The following is a 21,107-nucleotide window of genomic DNA, read 5'->3' as shown; positions in this document are numbered from 1 at the left end:
TTGTTCAGATCCAAGTGCAGAGTTCTGTCATGACAGTCACTCAATGGTATTTACTGGGCTCTGTATGCAGAGCACTATACAGAGTGTTTGGGAGAGGACAATACGCTAGAATAAGTAGATTTCAAAGAGCTTAAGTCTAGAGGGAGAGACAGACTTGCCAGTAAATTACAGGAACTGGAAAATGACAGAGTAAAAGGACAGGTGCGTAAATGCTACGGGGCCGAGAGGAGGGTGGGTATCACAGTGCTTGGGGGTAGGGACTCAAGTGCAGCGGTGATGCTTTAGAGACGGAAAATGGGGTCAGGAGATGAGAGATTTGTCAAGGAAGGTTTCCTGCAGGAGATGGGATTTTTAGCAGGGCTTTGAAGATGGGGAGAGTGGTGGTCCGAAGGAAATGAAGTGGGAGGGAATTCCAGGCAGCAGGGAGGGTGTAAGCCAAAGAGTCCACAGCAAGGAGAGATGAGAGTGAGGCACAGTGGTATTAGAAGAGCGAAGTGTGTGGGCTGGTTTGTAGTGGAAGTGGAGTAAGGATAGGTAGTTGGGAGAGAAGCGAGGATAGGTAGCGGGAAGAGAGTTGATTGCCTTAAAGCCAATGGAGAAGGGTTTCTGCTTGATCATTTGTATTTATCGAGCACTTACTGTGTGCGGAGATGGGTGGGCAACCATTGAAGGCTTTTGAGGAATGGGGAGACATGTGGAGAATAATGTTTTAGAAAAATAATCTGGATTTGTAGTGGCAGAGGTTGGCGTGGTTTGGGGATTTCTACCAAGATCACTCAGCTGTGTGAATATGAGCAGAGGAAGCCAACTGTAGAGGTCACTCATGATCGGAAGTTGGCAGAGCAAGAGCAACAGAGGGACAAGGGGATAGGGGAGTTGAGTTTACTGGAGAGAACAGGAAAGGGAAGATTGTTAGGGAGGGTAGGAGAGACATAGTAGTTTGGACTAAGTGGAGGGGGTACAGAGACTGCTCTTTAGTAGGGATGGAGTACAGTTTTGAAGGGGGTTGGAATATGGGTGAGGTTGCAACTTAAGTTTATGGTCAGAAAGCAGCATGGCTTAGTGGAAATAGCAAGGGCTTGGGAGTCAGAAGATCTGGGTTCTAATCCTCGCTCCACCACTTGACTGCCATTAGGTGACCTTGAGCAAGTCACTTAACTTCTCGGTGCCTCAGTTGCTTCATCTGTAAAATGGAGGTTAAGACCGTGAGCCCCACGTAGGGCATGGACTGTGTCCAACCTTATTAGCTTCTATCTACCCCGGTGCTTAGTACTGTGCCTGGCATGTAGTAAATACTTAACAGATACTATTTTTAAAAAATGATCCTTCAGAGGTGGAGTTGTAGGAGATGGAGTTTATGAGGTAAGAGGTGTGCAGCATCCAGTAATTCAGTTCCAAGGGGCATCCATGTGGGTGTGTGGCTGATGTGAAGTAGAGCTGGAGAGCAGTAGTGTAGACTGAAAGCTCCTTGTGCGGGGGTAGGGATCGTGTCTGCCAACTCTATTGTATTGAACTTTCCCATGTGCTTAGCTAGGTGCTCTGCACACACAGCAAGTGCTCAATAAGTACAATGGATTGATTGAATAGCTTGCAGAACCATGAGGTCAGAGTCAGGAAGGCCAGTCCAGGTGATAGGATTGGGAGAAGGAATGTGAGAAAGGCAGTGTACTCAACCAGAAATGTGGTGACGTGTCCTGGAGGACAACTAGTGCCTGTTAGAGGGAGAAGATGTGGTGATTTGAGCGATGCAGAAGAAAGAGGGCCTGGGAGTCAGAAGGACCTGGGTCCTAATCCCGGCTCTGCCCCTGTCTGCTGTGTCACCTTGGGCAAGTCACTTGACTTCTCTGGGCTTCAGTTACCTCATCTGTAAAATGAGGATAAAGACCGTGAGCCCTATGCGGGACAGGGACTGTGTCCAACTTGATTAGCTTGTATCTACCCCAGGACTTACCACAGGGCCTGGCACATAGTAAGGGCTTAAAAAAAAAAAAAAGGGATGGCAGAGGCCAGATGGTTTGGAAGTGGCCCTGAGGCGAGAGGAGTGGGCCAACTTCTCCTTTCTCCATGAGTTGGGGAGAGTGAAAGAAGATGAAACCTCCTCCGGAGACAGTGGCCGAGGTCGCAAGGGTTACCGGAAGAGAGCCAGGCCTTGGTGATGGCAAGGAGTGGGAGTGAGAGTCAGGAGCCGGGTCCAGGATGAAGGGGAGTTAGGCTCTTTCTGAGAGGAATTTTCACAGAATTTCACAGAAAATTCCTCCTGTGCCTCGAATCAGCATGGGTTAAATCTCACTTTGGGTGTCAAGCAACAGTAAGTGGGGAATCATGCTTTTCAAGGGGAATATATTTGGTCTCATCCCAGAAAGCCCGATTAACTTATCCACCTCACTAACAGATGCCACTTGGGATGTTTCCAGCCAAAGCCTTGGCTCCTGAGTCATGCCGTACATGAAGAGTAGTAAAACGGCAGTTATTGAGCATCCACACTTATTGCTGTACTAAGCGTTGGGAAATTCCAAAACAGGTGACACATTCCCTGCCCATACTTATACTCCAGTATAAATTGATGTACCTAACAGAAAAGAACATGTATCGGTCCAATAATTTTCAAGTCTTCTGTACTGTATTGAGGCAAGTTGTAGCTAATTTCCCTATCCTTAGTTGGCTAATGAGATCGCGTTCATTAATGCCATCTGGAAACAATAGAGATTCTGCCTGGTTGGTTTTTTTTTTCATTTTTTCCCCATTACAGAAGGGTCTAACGTGTGATTTTTAAAGAAGGGGAAAGGGATAGGAATTCAGTTTCAGCTTCCTCCTTCTAAAGGTAGTTACTACTAGAGAAAGGGAAAACTAGAAATGTCACCATCTGTTTTTATCAGAAAATTGTTTTCAGGGCAAAAGAAAGCTTTTACCTTTTCTGTCCTAAAGAGTTGAATGAAAGCTTTCTGCCATTTGGTGGCAGCATTCTCAAATGAAGAAATAAATGTTTCAAATGAATGAATGAACATTCAAATGAATGTTTTTCTTACTGCATTACTCAGTTTTGGAATGTCCCCAACTCTGGCTGTAGAAATAGCATGTTGTTCCATTTCAGATAAGCGGCAAATTAAATCACTGGCCATTTTCAACTCCTAACTTAAAAGCTTTGATTCCAAGTAATCTAGCTTGGTCCTCTTTCTTGTTGATCTTTACCCAGGATTTGTAGTTAACAGGGCAGGGTACCCTGGTTTTGGAGTCAGAGGTCATGGGTTCAAACCCCGGCTCTGCCACTTGTCAGCTGTGTGACTTTGGGCAAGTCACTTAACTTCTCGGTGCCTCAGTTACCTCATCTGTAAAATGGGGATTAAGACTGTGAGCCCCACGTGGGATAACCTGATTCCCCTGTGTACCCCAGCGCTTAGAACAGTGCTCGGCACATAGTAAGCGCTTAACAAATACCAACATTATTATTATTATGTGCATTTGGGATTTTTGAAAAGTTCCTACTTCCTGTCAGTAATGTTGTTGTGGGATTGTGTCAGGTTGAGACAGTTTGGAAGATTTAATGGAAAAATTTGGTTTCCATTTGTTTGTTTTGTTTCCACAATTACAATGACTCTTAATTTCATGACATTTGAACAGTAAAATTCTCTCAGCTTTGAAGTTCAGCCAACCTTTTTTTTTCCCCTATCAATTTCAAGTAGAATAAATGAGGAAAATACTAAAACTCAAATTGATAGCCAGGTAGGTAGGGGCAGAGCAGAGGACAAGTGCATATTTCTTTCCTCATGTGGCCTCATTTCTCAGCATCAGTGGGGACAAGGGGAGATGGCATTTCATTTCTGTACTTTCATTGTTGTCTCTGTCAATGTCATCACCACAAACACTTTTTAAGTACTCAGCTGCTTGTACTTCTATACAAAATTAGCTAAACACACACGGTCTCTGATCTCTAAGAGTTTAAAATCTGACTCCAATTTTCTCTGAAGGAATCTCACCCAGAGATTCATCAAAGGCAACCTTTCTTATTGAAAGAGCTCATCTAGATCAACTATGGACAGTGGTTGTCCAGTCCAGGGGGGTGGCATGGGGGAAGCGGACAAGGGGAGGAGTTGGGTTCCTGGAGAAAGCTTGACTCTCCTTGAGCCCCATCCAGGCCAGAGGTTGGCTTGGTCCTTAAGCAGGGCAGTAAAATGGCAGTCTGAGCTCAGGGTGCCTTCTGCTCCCTCCACTTTGGGCCTTCTTAAAATGGCGGGATGGGTAAGAATGGAGGCATCCAAAAAGTGTACCGGTTGTGGTGGAGCCAGCCACGGATGAAGAATTGTAGGAACCGGAAAGTCTGCAACTCCCAGAAACCTCCAGGAGCAACTGTGTTCACCTGCTGAGAAGCAGCGCAGCCTAGTGGGTAGAGCACGGGCTTGGGAGTCAGAAGGCCATGGGTTCTAATCCCGGCTCTGCCCCTTGTTTGCAGAGTGAGCTTGGACAAGTCACTTCACTTTTCTGGGCCTCAGTTACCGCATCTGGAAAATGGGGATTGAGACTGTGAGCCCCACATGGGACAGAGACTGTGTCCAACCCGAGTTGCTTGCAACCTCCCCAGCACTCACTACAGTGCCTGGAGCATAGTAAGCAGTTAACAAATACCACTATTATTATTATGTATGTTCTCCTCTCCTCTGTGCCCCACCCCCAAAAGTGACGTTGACCTTCTCTGGGATGTTAGGTGGTTTATGGGATGCCTGGGACTCCATCTGGGTCAGGATTTTGGCCCAAGCAGGGCTCTGGTGGGAGATGGAGCCTCAGTACGGCACTCCTGGCCCTTGACGGGAGGTGGAGCCGACAGAGGAGATCAGCGAGGGGTCTAGAAGGTGGTGCAAGGACTCTAAATGGGTGGCATGCACTTGGAAGCTTTAAACTGTGGCCAGAAGCAATGGCATAAGGCAGTAGGACACCAGGCGGAGAAGCTGGTGACTGGTGCAGACACGGTGATGCACATCAGAGATTGCCAAAACCTGAGCTAGAGGCCGAAGATTCGCTTAGAACAACAAACATTTATGTATGTCAGAATGAGAGATGCACTTAGCCACATTCAGAAACTCTCCCAAAATAGCTTCAGTGAAGCACTTGAGGTGAATAACGCACCATTTTTGATCCCCTGTGAATTTGGGAATGAGACCGCCAGATTTACCCAAATATTCTTTGCCATATAAAGGATTAAGTGTAATGAGCTGAATTTTCTCCCAGCAGCTCCAAGCAGAGCAACAGTATGCTGCTGTCAGGAGCTGCAGTGGGGGAAAATCTCTCTTTCCATCTTCCCCTCCCTCGCCATGTTCTCCACTGAAACCAGGGTTACCCTGGCTGGGGCCTTCCATAACATGTGCTTCCCTGGGTAGTGAAAAAGAGCCACCATAAGAGGAATGGAGCCGCCACGTCTTGGCTCATGGCAGTATCGGGGAGAGTACACATATCCTTTATTCCTAATAATAATAATAATGGTATTTGTGAAGCGCTTCCTATGTGCCAAGCACTGTTCTAAGCGCTGGGGTAGATAGAAGGTAATCAGGTTGTCCCACGTGGGACTCACAGTCTTATAGCCATTCCTCCACCAACAGATGGGTGTTACCATTTCCCCGCCAGCACAGAGACACTGTAGAGCTTTTCTCTGCTGCGTACAGAAGAATCAGCAGTTTAGAGAGTGCTCATGGTCCGCAGCCGAGGGCAGACATTGTCTTACAGTCCTCTAGCCTGGAAGCTCGTTGTGGGCAGGGAACATGTCTGCTAAGTCTGTTGTGTTGTACTGTCCCAAGTGCTTAGTACAGTGTTCTGCACATAGTAAGCACTCAAATGCCACTGACTGATCAATTACCTTGTACTTACTCCAACTCTTAGTGCAGCGCTTGGTACATAGAAGGCCCTTTTTTGAAAGGGCTTTAAAAGCAGCGTGGCCTAGTAGAAAGGGCCGAGGTCTGGGAGTCAGAGGATCTGGGTGTAAATCCCAGCCCCGCCATTTACCCGCAGTGTGGCCTCCACAAATCACTTCACTTCTCTGTGCCTCAGTTCTCTCATCTGCAAAATGGGGATTCAATACCTAGTCTCCCGCCTACTTAGAATGTGAACCCCATGTGGGACCTAATTGTCTCGCATCTACCCACTAGAATAGTGCTTTTTTATCTTATGGTATTGGTCAAACGCTTCCTATGTGCCAAGCACTATACTAAGCACTGGGGTACTTACAAACTAATCAGATTGGACACAGTCCATGGCCCACATGGGGCTCACAATCTTAATCCCCATTTTCCAGATGAGGTAACTGAGGCCCAGAGAAGTGAGGCGACTTTCCCAAGGTCCCCAAGTGATGATTGGAGCCAGGATCAGAACCCAGGTCCTTCTGACTGCCAGGCCCGTGATCTGTCCACTAGGCCATACTGCTTCACATATGTGCTTGGCACATAGGAAGGGTTTAACAAAAACACAGTTATTATTAAATTAATACTGTAATAATAAACCCAAGCACTGCGTGGGGCAGAATCAGTCTTTGCATTTAAGGCTGATCAGCTTTTAAGGAAGTCATACTTTTAAACAAGTGCCTTTTTTTGTGTGTGTTTTTAAGCACACGTTCACTCTTGCAAAACTAGGGGCTCACATGGTTTCACTGAAACTTTCCTAAAAATAGAAATTTGCCTGCAAGCTAAGACCAAGCAGGAGGGTTGAGTCCCAAAGGAGAGTTCTTGGGAAATTTGGGGGAGTGCAAAATTTGAACTTGAAAACAGCATGACTCTTAAAATATTGGAAGTGATGTCATTCATTGGTGCAGGGAAACCAGAAGTTTGGAGGTGAGGGAGCGAAGTGACTCAATTTTGTTTTAAAAAGGTGCATGATACACTGTGCTTTTGTTCTCAATCACTATTGGAGGTTTTGTGGCTTTTGTTCTAGCCTTAGTAATAGATCCTAAATTACTTGTGTTTAAATTAGTGGTAGATGCTTATAATCTATTTACGAATTTAATCTTATTTTAGAAATACTCTCAGGCTAATCTGAAGAAATCATAATGGAGAAGTAGTAATTTAAGACCATCTGGAGTGACCAAGACCAGAATAGTTTCTTTGCATCTTTTTAAATCCATTCAGGGATTTCTTTCCGAAGTTCTCTTATTTTCTACATGGAAGACATTTTTCTTGGCCTATTTAATTACTTGAATGTGGTTTTGAAAGGTTTGGGAGGCCTTTTTAATGCTCCTAATAACTTCAATTTAAATGAAATGTTCACGGGGAGCATTGACACTCTAATAGACAATTGTTTGCCTGTATGGTTTTATGCTTAAAAAAATTTTGCTCTAGAACCATGACTGTTTTTTTAAGGGTTGTTTTAACATGTTCATTCAAATAAAGAGATGCCCATATGACAGGGCCAATGAGGCCTGATAGCAAGTGTCTTTCTTCTGTTCACATACCCTTTAGGCGCCACTATTTCCCAGCCTCCTCACAATCTCCTCTGGCTGACCTTGCCATCTCGATTTCCACCTGCTTCCTCCCGTTTACAATAAGGCTCTCCTTGGTACACAGATCCTAGAAGTGGCAGGCCGAAAGGAATTTTATTTTTGTGACTGGCTTAACCGAGAACCTCTCATATACGACTGTATAGTGCTGTAGCTTCCTAATTTGTCTCATAAGTACTGCTCCTAGTAATTTTTCAAGTCCAGAAAAATATGCCTTTACCTTTAGGTCCACACCATTTACACCTTCTTGCTTTTCCTAGAATTTCTCCTCACACATTTGCTCTCTGTGTATAGTTTAATGTGAATCCTTCTATCCGTACATTCTCACTTCCTCCTGGGACACACGGATTTTTCCATTTCCCCCAAATTCCTTCGTTTATGTTTAGCGTCTCATTATTTGAGACTCAGACTTGTGTGTGTGGTTTTTCTTTTTTTCCAGTTATCTATTGTTTCTCATTTTCTTGTAATTTTATTTCCACAGCCCACGACTTCGGACCCTTTCGCCTCCTCTTTTGGGGGGGCAGGATTCTCAGATGACCCCTTTAAAAGTAAACAGGACACTCCTGCTCTACCACCCAAGAAAAATGTTCCTCCACGACCCAAGCCACCCAGTGGTAAGTACATTTTTGTTTTTCTCTGTGGTGGTTTTCCCAGTTTTCTCACCTGCATTCCAAGACAGTGGGGAAAAATCAATCATTCTCACACTTGCTTAGCCTGTCTAACTCTAGGCCCTGAGAAGTCCGAGAGTCAGTTCACCTTTGAGTCATTTGACTTCACAGTGAAATAAATGCGTTTTTCACTAAACAGGGTGAGGCCACACAGGGCTCTGGACTGGAAGCTTTTTGTGGGAAGGGAATGTGTCTACTAACTGTTGTATTGTCCTCTCCCAACTGCTTAGTACAGTGCTCTGCACACAGTAAGTGCTCAATAAATCCCATTGATGGATCAGATGTGAACTGTTGCACTTTTGTTTAGTGGCTTCATCCTGTGGAAAGAATCTCCTTCAGCCTAAACAGGGAACAGGAAACTCATTTCTGGTTGGATTTCAATGTCAGCTAACTCAGTATCAAAGTCTTTATTTTTTTTCAGCTACTCTTTCCTGGGTAAAACTAGCATGGGAATCTGCTTTTCTCAAGGTCATGCAAATATTATATTTCACTCTCTAACTTTTTCTACGTAAGTAGGAAAGATCTCAGGGACAGTCAAGATTTTTTTTTTAACTTATCCTAAAAGCTCAGTTATTAGTACATTTGTGAAATAGTGCTGAGTTGAAAAACCATTTTGAGGACCAGTAAGCAAATGAGCAGTTGAATTTGGCTTGCACATTTTGCTTGCCTTTTTACTTCTCCTGAAGCATGAAACAAAACTTTTGTTTTGAGTCACAGAAGCTCTTCACTACAATTTCCAAACCTACCATACTCATAAAACCTCATGGCCCATGCTATACCCTAGAAGGGTTAAAAAAAAAAAAAAAGAAAAAGAGGGCCCTGGTCCATTTTTTCCTGTTTCTGAGCTTGGCTACATGTAAGCCATCTCTAGAAAAGAAAATTCTGTAATCTTCTGTGGCTAATGGATTCCTGTGTCACCCAGTCCTTATAAGTCTCTTCCTAATGTCTAGCTTAAATCAGTTTTATCCACTTTAAACTCATTTTCCTTTGCCCTTTTAATGAATTAAATATGGTATTTGTTAAGTGCTTACTATGTGCCAAGCACTTTTCTAATTATTGGGGCAGATAGAAGATAATCAGGTCCCACATGGGTCTCACAGTCTAAGTAGGAGGGCGAGCAAGTATTGAATCCCCATTTTGCAGATGAGGGAACTGAGGCACAGAGAAGTTGTGACATGCCCAAGGTTACACAGCAGGTAAGTGCCGGGTCCTGGATTAGGACCCAGGTCCTCTAACTCCCAAGCCCCGTGTTCTTTCTAGTAGGCCATGCTGCTTCTCCTTACTTCCTAGTTTACCTCCTTTCATGTACCTGGAGACAGTTTATTCAATCCCCCTTCCTTAGGCTAAGTAACTCTTATTCTTTTAGGCTTTAGGAAAATAAGCCCTATTTTCTAATCCTTTAATTATTAGCAGAGCCATCCTGGGAGCGATGTGGGGCTAAAGGCATTTTAACCCATGTGGAGCCACTTGAAGGTTGGGGGGATTAAAGGGCAGAAGTCTGCGCCTCGATTCTCTCTGGTGCCCCCTCCCTGCCCCCTCAGCCCAATGTTTTGGATGTTACCCAATCCTCTGTTTCCTTGTCCCTTCCGGTCAGGGCCCCTCCCCTTCCCTCCAAGACAGAGGTGCTCCAGAGAACCGCTTGCTATGCTGGGCCAGAGGGAGTCCCTCTGGTGTCCCCTTGTTACCCCACATGGAGGCAGCTCTCCAGAGCCTCATTTGCCAGGAGGGGTGGGACTCCTTAAAGGCAGAGCCCAATGCTATCCAGAGTCCACTGGGCGAGGTGGAAAGCGGATGGTGAAGTATCAGTCCAGAGGATTGTAGGGGACGGTTTGGGGTGTGTTTTTTTTTTTTTAAAAAAAGCGGAGATTTTGTTTTTGAACCACCTCCTCCACCCCCGACATTCTGCTGTCACTGTGTTCCGACGCCTCTTCGCAAATCCCCCCTCCCCGCTCTGCTTCTCTACTCCTCTTGGATGCCAGAGGGCTCTCACCACGTGGGATACCAGGCTCAGGCCCCTGCCCTCCCTATTGCCACCCACGAGGAGGCAGCTCTCTGGGGTCTCATACTGGAAGGCATGGGTTCTGGGTCACTTGCCCTTTTTGACTTTCTCCAGGTAGTGGCATGATCATTGGTTGTAACAGATTCAAATTTAGTGCACTGAGTCTGGGACTGTGCATATTAATTAGAGTAAGCCTTTATTATTTAATCAACATTTAATCATTGAGTGCTAAGCAGTGTACTAAGCCCCAGGGAGAGTACAATAGAGTTGGTATACCTGAACCCTGCGCTCAAGGAGCTCAGTCTTGTCTTGGACACTAAAATAAATCACAGGTAGTCACTCATATTTATTGAGCGCTTACCATGTGCAGAGCACTGTACTAAGCACTTGGGAGAGTTCAGTATAACAGTAAAAGAGACACATTCCCTGCCCACAGCGAGCCTACAGCTTAGAGGGAAACAGTAGAGTATAAAGATGTGTTCATAAGTGCATCGGGGAAGGTGTGAGTACCCAAGTGCTTCAGTGACACAGAAGTGCTAAAGTGGCAGTTGGGCCCCAGGGGAATTGGGTGGGGAGATGAAAGATGAATTAGGAAAGGCCTCTTGGAGGAGATGTGATTTCAGCAGGGCCTTGAAGATCGGGAGAGCAGGGGTCTGCTGGATGTGAAGGGCAAGGAAGTTTCAGGCAGAAGGGAGGGTGTGAGTAATTGACCAGTGGCGAGAGAGATGAGAATGAGGCTCAGTGAGTAGGGTGGCTTGGCTTGAGCAGAACCAAGTGTGAGAGCTGAGGTACAGTGGGAGAGGAGCGAGGACAAGTAGGTGTGGGAAGAGAGCTGATTGAGTGTCTTCAAGCCAAAGGTCAGGGATTTCTCTTTGATGTGGAGAGGAATGGGCAACCACTGGAGATTTTGAAGACTGGGGAGACATGTGCAGAGCAACATTTTAAAAAAATTGCCAGCAGCAGGGTCAAGTATGGACTGTAGAAGGGAGAGACTGGTGTCAGGGGGGTCTTTGAGGAGGCTTATGGAGTAGTTGACTTGGGATATGACAAGGGCCTCGGACTAGCGTGGAGAGAAGGGGCAGATTCTGGAGATGCTGACAAGGAAGAACCAACAGAATTTGGAGACTGGATGAATTTGGGGATTGAAAGAGAGAGGAGACACAAGGATAATGCCAGGGTTGCAGGTTTGAAGGATGGGAAGGATACTGGCGTCGTCAAAAGTGATGGGAAAGTTAGTTGGGGATAGAGAGGATTTGGAAGGGAAGATGTGTTTAGTTCGGTTCATGTGAAGTTGGAGCTGCCAGTGGGGTAGCCATATAGAAATGTACTGGAGGCAGGAGGAGATGCTAGATTGCAGAGGAGAGAAGTTGGGACTAGTGAGGTAGATTTAGGGGTAAACTGCATAGAGGGAGCAGTTGAAGCTGTGAGAATGGATAAGCTCCCAGAAGGGAGTATAGAGTCAGAAGGGAACCCAGAACTGAGCCTTGAGAGGCACCCACAGTTAGGGAGTGGAGGGCAAGAGGCAGCACCAACAAAAGAAACTAAAAAGGAGCGGCCAGAGAGATGAGAGTGAATCCGGAGAGGATTGTGTCAGAGAAACCCTGGTAAGAGAATGTTTCCAAGAGCAAGAGGTGGTCCACAGTGAAGAAGGCAGCCATGATGTTGAGGATTTTGGATAGAGCAGCACCCATTAGATTTGGCAAGAAGGAGGTCATCGGTGACCTGAGAGAGAAAGTGGTTTCATTAAAGGGAAACAGAATGTAGAGGATCAAATGGAGTTGGAGGAGAGGAAGTGGAGGCAGCAGGTGTAAACAACACATTCGAGGAGTTTGGACAGGGATGGTAGGAGGGAGATGGGGCGATTAGCTGGATGGTGCAGCAGCGTCAGGAGGGTCCTATTAGGATAGGGGAGACGTGGGCGTGTTGAAAGCAGAGGGGAAGGAGCCATCAGGCAGCTAGTGGGGGAAGATGGCAGTCGAGGAGGGCAGAAGAGTGACTGCAGATGTTTTTATAAGGTTTGAAGGATGAGGTCTGAAATGCATGTGGGCCGGGGGGTAGAGTTCCAGAGCAGGCAGGAGAGATAGTTGGAAAAGGACGAGAGAGCGGAAGCAGGGGTAAGAGGGAGCTGGGGAGGTAAAGGGGAAATCTGGGGGAGTGCATGTCTGATGGCTCCTATTAGGTCAAAGAAGTTGGCAAAGTCATTAGGGTCGATAGAGGGAAGAAGTCGGCATGTGGGGTTTCAGGAGGAAGTTGAAAATGAGAAATAGTTGGTGTGGGTAATGGACAGAAGTGTCAATAAGGGAGGAGAAGTGTGGCTGAGGAGAGGAGAGGGCAGGGTTATCAGCAGGTGAAGATGAATTTGAAATGCCGAGGTCTGCCTGACTCCTGCGTTTTTTTCCTGTAGTGCTGTGCGTTAAGAACACACTTCCCCCTTATAGACTGGGAGCCTGTTGTTGGGTAGGGATTATCTCTCTCTCTTTCTTGCCGAATTGTACTTTCCATGCACTTTGTATAGTGCTCTGCACACAGTAAGAACTCAATAAATACAATTGAATGAATGAACACATGACTGGAAGGAGCATATTATGGAGGTGGTCCAGGGCCGGGGGTTGATGATGCAAGATTAATGTGGGGGTTGGGGGAGTGAAGACATTGAGTTCAACGTAGAAGATGGAAGTTGAAGGTGTGGACTCATACCTCAGGTTGGGTAGGGAGTCCAAATGGGACGTGATGGCCTGAGATAAATGGAAGGGATCAATAGATCAGAGGTCTCTGTGGGCGAAGACAGTTTTGCGGGGAGGAGGTGTGTGGGAGAGGAGGCAGATAAGGAGTTTGCGTTTGGAGACTGTGATTTCAGAGCCGGTGAGGTTAGAGGTTATACAGTAACGATGGATGAGATCCAGTTTTTGTCCAAGTTGGGAGAGGTGGGGTGGAGGAGTGAGAGGAAGCAAGCAGCTGGGAGATCATCTGGAATGTCAACATGATTATTGAAGTACCCGAGGGACAGAGAAGGAAGGCGAGAAAAGGAGTTAAAATTGCTCGGGAAAATTAAGGTGGAGCCAGAAGGATGCTAATACACTAATCCAGAATGAATGACAGTTTAGATTAGATACTTTCCTTCTGTTTCTGCCTTTCCCCTCGCTAAAACTGCCAAAGAAAGGCAGGTTTTGAGCTAAAGAAAGAAGTGTTTGATGTTTCCTGGGATTAATAAAGCCTTTTGGAACTGCAAGCAAGAGGCATGAAGAGTCAAGGAACGGAGTGGGGTTATTTTATAGTTATTTAAATATATTAATTATATTACAAATTACTTATTCATAATATCTCTCCCCCTCTAGCCTGTAAGCTCCTTACGTGCAGGAAACGTGCTGCTCATTCCACTGTACTCTCCCAAGCGCTTAGTACAGTGCTCAGCACATAGTAAGCCCTTGATAAATACATTGATTGATTGATTGATTGGAAGGCGGATGAGGTGATGGAGAGGGAATGAACAGAATGCTTCTGACTCTCCAGGTGTGATTGTGACTTTGAGGGCAGATATTGTGTCTTAACTGGCATCGTACTCTACCAAGCATCTTTTCATTCATTCAGTAGTATTTATTGAGTGCTTACTATGTGCAGAGCACTGTACTAAGCGCCTGGAATGTACAATTTTGGCAACAGAGACAGTCCCCGCTCAATGACAGGCTTACAGTAAACGGGGGTGACAGATAGCAAAGCAAAACAGAACAAAACAAAACAAAACAACATCATCAAGATAAATAGAATCAAGGAGATATACACCTCATTAACCAAATAAATAGGGTAGTAATATATACAGATGAGCACAGTGCTGAGGGGAGGGGAAGGGGAGGAGCAGAGGTGGGGGGGAGGGGAAGAGAGGGGGGCAGAGGGAAAGGGGGGCTCAATCTGGGAAGGCCTACTGGAGTAGGTGAGCTCTCAGTAGGGCTTTGAAGAGGGGAAGAGATCTATCTACTTCAATGCTGTAGAGACAGTAGGCCCCCAATAAATACTATTGATTGATTGAGCTAGATATGACAGTCAGACAATTACAGACACCAGAAAACTATAGGTGACACAATTTTTTTTCTCCTCTTGTTTCCATGCTCAAGATAAAAGCTGAAAATGAGTGAGGCTCAGAGCCAAGAGGCACAGCCACAGAATTAACCAAAGTCACAGCAGAGCACCAGCCAGAAAGCCAAACAGGAAGTGCAGAAAGGCAGACATCAATCAGTCAATCAGTGGTATTTATTGAGCACTTACTGTGTGCAGAGCACTGGACTAAGCACTTGGGACAGTACAGTGTAACAGAGTTGGTGGATATGTTCCCTAACCACAAGGATTTGCATTCTAGAGGAGTGGAACTTTGATACTCCCTCCCCCTTAGCTTTTTTGACCATCACTTGTTTGCTTTTCACTCTGCCCTCTCCCTGCCAGGCTTTTCACCTACTTCCTTCCCATACTTTTTACTCCCCTCTGTTTTGTGCCTTCTCTGGACTCACAGAGGGAAAAATGTGGCTGGCCAAATGGGCATTAGTTTTTTTTGTGTTTGCTGGGGTTTTTTTGTTTGTTCGTTTTTTTGAATTTAAGCGCTTACTGTGTGTCAAGCACTTTTCTAATCACTAGAGCAGAAACAAGATAATCAGGTCGGACACAGTCCCTGTCCCACAGGGGATAACAGTCTCAGTAGGAAGGAGAACTGGCATTGAATCCTCATTTTGCAGGGGAGAAAACTAAGGCCCAGAGAAGGTAAGTGACTTGACCAAGGTCCCACGGCAGGCAACCGGCAGAGCTGGGGTTGGTGGTATCTTGTCCCCTGACCCCTTCAGATTCATTCCCTCTCCCTCTTCTCCACTCCCCCTCCCCCTCTCTCCCTCTCATCTCAGAGATTACAGGTTCTCACCGGCTGTTTGCTCTGCTTTGCAGCCAGCCCGGGAGAACCTGGGATAGCAGTTACGCAGGCCTTACACTCTCTCCATGGCGTGCACAAACAGAAAGAAGAAAAACTATAGTGTGTTAAAACTGCATTTTAAAAAACACTTCTAGAATTGAGACTTTCTGTTAATTCGCAATGTTCCCCATCTTCCCCCCAACCCCCCATTGGCCTGGATGAATGCGGTTAATGTATCAGTGACACAGTAGCAGCCAACGTGGGGCTCAGCAGGGAGGTCGGAGGAGGCAGGCTCTCCAAATACGACCCAGATGTAGTTACAGCTTCTACAGCAAGTGAACCGAGCACACATCAGACAGTTAATCTCTCTGCTTTGCCCTCTCAGTGGTCTGTATGTGGTCCACCCACCTGCCTCTGCATTGGTAGAAAACCTAATCTTGTAACAGGGTGGGTAGCAGAACGAAAAACTGTTAACGTATCAATATTGTACTCTGGAGTTATTGTAGGGGTGGAGGGTGTACGGTATTGTATGAATTGAAGAATACAAATAATTCCACTTAGGGCAAAGAAGCAGCCTAGCCAGTGAAAACAATATAATCCTGGGAGTCTGTAGACGCCCTCTTCTCTCGCTCTCCCCACCTCCCCCCCCCCCCCCCCCCCCGGTTTCATATAAATGTGCTTTCACTGACTTCTGTAGAATTAGGCCGAATATCTGCCTAATTGCCCGTTTGTTAAATAAGGATCATAATGATACCTCTCAGAGATCATGTCGGGAGAAATGAGAGGAGATAAACCGCTTCAAGCTCCTCGAAGAAAGGGGCTATGTAAATATGGGATATTGTTATTGTTCCTACTAAGACGTGGCTCTGTGGGTTTTTAGAATGTTTTAGCTGATTTTATTGATGGAAGAAATGGATGAAGGTTGTTCACACTGTAAGATCCAAACACTTCGTAGAAGATAATTTTTTGTTTCTTTAGAAACCTTTTTACTGTACAGTTGTACTTCGATTGCAGTAATTAAACTGTTAATCAATTAGAGCTGTAGTAAGTCTAACTGTAAATAAATGCTTAATACAACTGGGGAAGGCTTTATAAGTTACTCTTGGGTTATTCTATTGCCTTTTTTTGATGGAAGGAGAAAAGTATGTGATGTTCATTGCTTTCATAAGTAAATTCAGTTGCAGTATGCTTTTATAGTCGGAAACCTCTTTTTTAACAGTTATTAAGTTTCATATGAGCACTTATCATTCTTCCTTCCTTTTATACTGCAGAGATAGTTGGTGGTTACTTAAAACTTGAGAAATTACTTAGTAACTTTCTGTTACATACGAGAGATACAGATGAGTTGGAGGAAACCTTGTTCAAAAAGTAAATTACGAGAACAGTGACTTCCGTTGACTTTTGGCTCTACTTGTTTTCCCAACAAATTCTAAACCAGCATGTAGAAAATAAATGTCTCAAACACTGCACAGTAATTGGAGGAAGGGGAAAGAAACAACGTATAAGCCTTTTTGGAGATGGATGTTCAATCTGGGCATAACCAGGCAAGGTTTATGATCAAGTGAAGCATTTTTTATTGAAGCAGTCTCCAGTACACTATATGTGCGGCCAACCAGTCATTCACATAACCGGCATGCAACCAACCATCCATATATCCGCTCAGCCTCACACCTACATTTAAGTGTATATTCATTAATTAGTCATTACTCTTACTAGAACAGGTTGGTGTGCAGTGGGGGTGGTGGGCTTTGTCAAAACAAAAAAGAATTCAGGATCAGTTGCAATTGGTAAAATTGGGTGGAGGGGGCGTTCCATCTTTTCAATAACCACTTTTCTGATGGGGTTTTCATTTCCCAATTCCACCTTTTACCTATCCCTAACTCAATCATAATTCCAGCTGATACAACCCTCAGGGAAGGAGAGGTGGGGGAAAGAGAAGCTGGATAGCCTAGTGGATGGAGCATGGGCATGGGAGTCAGAAGGACCTGGGTTCTAATCCCAGCTCCACCACTTGTCTGCTGTGGGACCTTGGGCAAGTCACTTCACTCCTCTGTGCCTCAGTTCTGTACCTTGGTTACCTCATCTGTAAAATGAGGATTGAGACTGTGAGCCCCATACGAGACAGGGACCGTGGCCAACCTGAGTAGCTTGTATCTACCTCAACGCCTAGAACATTGCTTGGCACATAGTAAGTGCCAAACAAATACCATTATTATTGTTATTAATAATAATAAAAAAGTGACACCTTTGCCTCATTTCCCTTGGTTGTAGCCTCTCAGCTTGCAACTGGTGATTTAAAGGTGATCACCAATGTCCTTCCTACTTTATATTCGGTGAGCAAAAACAGTCCTGGCTGGTCCTCTGTTCTACAAATCCAGTCATCATTGTCTGATTCCCAAATAAGGCACCTGTTTTAATCTCTTGTCCAGGTGTTCCATGAATTGCCCCATTTTGTACTTTTCTGGACCTAACAGGCAAACTGATCTTTTCCTCTTTGCTTGATCAGCAGTGTTCCCATCAAGGTTTACTTTTAGCATTACATCACGTGTATTGCATATTCTATCTTAAACACAAACAACTTCCTACTGCTTGTTAGTTTCTTATCTATGTCCGGGTTCACAGTGTAGGAGGGAATATTGGTCACTGATCTGTCTTCCCAGCTCCACCTGCCACGCAGGGATAGCATCTCACTGCCCGTGGGAACGTATTAGAATAATAACAGCCCTGCTGTTGATCCAGAGGGAAGAAGAGGAGGTTGGAAATCAGCTCTGTCTCCCCCTCTAGACTGTAAGAAGCTGTAAAAGCAGCATGGCCTAGCAGATAGAGCACGGACCTGGGAGGCAGAAGGTCATGGGTTCTAATCCTGGCTCTGCCACGTGTTTGCTGTGGGACCTTGGACAAGTCACTTCACTTCTCTGGGCCTCAGTTCCCTCCTCTGTAAAATGAGGATTAAGACAGTGAGCCCTGTGTGGAACAGGGATTGTGTCCAACCCAATTATCTTGTACCTAACCCAGCGCTTAGAACAGTGTCTGGCACATAGTAAGCGCTTGACAGATACCATAATTATTTTACCTGTTTACTTGTTTTGATGTCTGTCTTCCCCTTCTAGACTGTAAGCCCGGTGCGGGCAGGGATTGTCTCTATTGTGCATAGTACTTTCCAAGCGCTTAGTACAGTGCTCTGCACACAGTGAGCGCTCAATGAATACAGTTGAATGGATGAATGTAAGCTCATTGTGGGCAGGGAATGTGTCTCCCAACTCTGTTATATTGTTCTCTCCTAAGCGCTCAGCACAGTGCTCTCTGCACACAGGAAGTGCTCAGTAAATACAATTGATTCTGTTCAAAGATCTACAAGTAAGGGAATGCCTGTTGGGACAGTGCCATCAGAGGGGAATGTTTGGGTGCTGAAGAACCACCTATTGTATTTCCCCTGTAATATATTTTAATATCTTTCTCCCCTGTAGACTGTAAGATGACTTGGGGCAGGGCTCACATCTACCAGTTCTGCTGTACTGTCATTCATTCATGCGTATTTATTGAGCGCTTACTGTTTGCAGAGGAATGAACTAAGCACTTGGGAAGTACAATTCAGCAACAGTTGTCCTCTCCCAGGTGCTTAGGTCAGTGCTCTGCACACAGTGAACACTCAGTAAATCCCATTGATTGATTGGTACTGTATTCTGTGACGTAGGCAGCCCAATGGAAATCCTGAAAAACAATGGCAACTGTGGACAGTAAAGCTCACAACAGCTACCAAGGCGACTGCCTGCTGGGTCGTGGCACGGTGGCACAGCATCAGCCCTATCTCTGTGCACTTGGCAATGGACTGCCCTCTTGTCCACCTACTCGATTGTTGTACTCAGTGTCCCAGCGAGAACATAACTGGCAGGGGCCAGAAAGTGTGAGTGGTACTGCTCAAGCTAATAAAACTAGAATCACTTCCTTTGGGCGGATTCCTGGTCTGAAGTCTCAGGACTTGATAGGAAGGGAAGGGAGTTCCAGGCCCGAGGGAGGACATGGGTGAGGGGTTGACAGCAAGATGGACGAGATTGAGGTACAGTGAATAGGTTGGCATTAGAGGAACGAAGTGAATGGGCTGGGTTGTAGTAGGAAATCAGGGAGGAAAGGTAAGAGGGGGCAAGACACTTGGCTTTAGAGTCATCAATGGTAAGGAGTTTCTGTCTGATGCAGAGGTGGATGGGAAACCACTGGAGGTTCTTGAGGAATGGCGAAACATGGATCGAATGTTTTTTTAAAAAGATGATCTGGGCAGCAGAGTGAAATAATGATGGTGACAGGCTGAGGAGAGGGCAGAGTTAAAGCAGGTGAGGATGAATTCAAGGTGGACGAGGTCAGCCTGATATCTGGATTTCCACCAACTGCGCTCCACAGCTTGTGTCTAGGAGCAGAGGAAGCGTACTGTGGAGGTAATCCAGGGCTGCTGGTTAGTGGCACGAGATTGGTGAACGGTTAAGGGGAGCAAGTCAATTAAGTTGAGTGGAGAGGGCGATGTCGAGAAGGGAGTTTGGGTCTGGAGACCGGTGGGGCATGATGACTTTAGAAAATTGGAGTGGGCAAAAAAATCGGAGGTCTCCGTTGGAGCACAGGACAGATGTGCAGGGAGGAGGTGTGTGGGAGAAAAGGTAGGTGAGATGGTCACGGTTGGATCGAGGGACTTCCACGTTGGTGAAGGTAGAGATTGTAAAGTGACTAGAGATGATGAAATTGAGTGTGTGGCCAAGTGGGTGAATGGGTGAGATGGGGTGGAGCAGCTGGTCAGTGGAGTTGAAGAGTAGAGGAAGCAGTCATCTTCAAGCAGCGTGGCTCAGTGGAAAGAGCCCGGGCTTGGGAGTCAGAGGTCATAGGTTCGAATCCTGGCTCTGCCACTTGTCAGCTGTGTGACTATGGGCAAGTCACTTAACTTCTCTGTGCCTTAGTTACCTCATCTGTAAAATGGGGATTAACTGTGAGCCTCACATGGGACAACCTGATTACCCTGTATCTACCCCAGCGCTTAGAACAGTGCTCTGCACATAGTAAGCGCTTAACAAATACCAACATTATCCCCCCGTTCACGCCTATCCTGCCGTCTGGCCCCTGGCCCACGTCCTCCTGCTGTCCTGGAATGCCCTCCCTCCTCACCTCCTCCAAACTAACTCTTCCCCTCTTCAAAGCCCTACTGAGAGCTCACCTACTCCAAGAGGCCTTCCCAGACTGAGCTTCCCCTTTTCCCTCTGCTCCCCCTTTGCCTCCCCTCACCTCCCCACAGATAAGTCCCCTTTCCCCCCTTTCCCTCTGCTCCTCCCCTTTTCCCTTTTCCCTTCCCCTCCCATTCATTCATTAATTCATTCAATAGTATTTATTGAGCGCTTACTATGTGCAGAGCACTGTACTAAGCGCTTGGAATGTACAATTCAGCAATAGATAGAGAAAGTCCCTCCCCTTTGACGGGCTTACAGTCTAATCGAGGGAGACAGACAGACAAGAACAATGGCAATAAATAGAATCAAGGGGAAGAGCATCTCATTAAAGCAATAGCAGAGAAATAGAATCAGGGTGATGTACATCTCATTAACAAAATAAATAGGGTAATGAAGATATATACAGTTGAGCGGACAAGTACAGTGCTGAGGGGATGGAACGGCAGAGGGGGAGGAGCAGAGGGAAAGGGGGGAGAAGAGGGTTTAGCTGTGGCGAGGTGAAGGGGGGGGGTAGAGGGAGCAGAGGGAAAAGGGGAGCTCAGTCTGGGAAGGCCTCTTGGAGGAGGTGAGCTTTAAGTAGGTGAGGAGGTGGGCGGCAGAGGAGCGGAGCATGCGGGGTGGGCAGTAGAAAGAGAGAAGGGAGGAGAGGTAGGAGGGGGCAAGGTGATGGAGAGCCTTGAAGCCAAGAGTGAGAAGTTTTTGTTTTGTGCGGAGGTCGATAGGCAACCACTGGAGGTTTTTAAGAAGGGGAGTAACATGCCCAGAGCGTTTCTGCAGGAAGATGAGCCGGGCAGTGGAGTGAAGAATAGACTGGAGCGGGGAGAGAGAGAAGGAAGGGAGATCAGAGAGAAGGCTGACACAGTAATCTAGCCGGGAT

The 21,107-nt window shown here is 46.0% G+C and overlaps 1 protein-coding gene across 7 annotated transcripts in view; it reads left to right on the top strand.

Annotated features, from left to right (window-relative positions):
* Nucleotides 1-21,107, top strand: part of EPS15L1 (epidermal growth factor receptor pathway substrate 15 like 1) — a 138,283-nt gene that overhangs the window by 77,662 nt on the left and 39,514 nt on the right. For all 7 annotated transcript variants that reach the window (XM_029051716.2, XM_029051714.2, XM_029051715.2 and 4 more), the window contains one exon: nt 7,953-8,085. In XM_029051716.2, coding sequence (XP_028907549.1) covers nt 7,953-8,085 — 133 coding nt within the window. The remainder of the gene's footprint in view (nt 1-7,952; nt 8,086-21,107) is intronic.

The sequence above is a fragment of the Ornithorhynchus anatinus genome, chromosome X1, assembly GCF_004115215.2.
Source record: "Ornithorhynchus anatinus isolate Pmale09 chromosome X1, mOrnAna1.pri.v4, whole genome shotgun sequence".
NCBI lineage: Eukaryota > Metazoa > Chordata > Mammalia > Monotremata > Ornithorhynchidae > Ornithorhynchus > Ornithorhynchus anatinus.
This window is presented reverse-complemented; position numbering and strand designations above follow the sequence as displayed.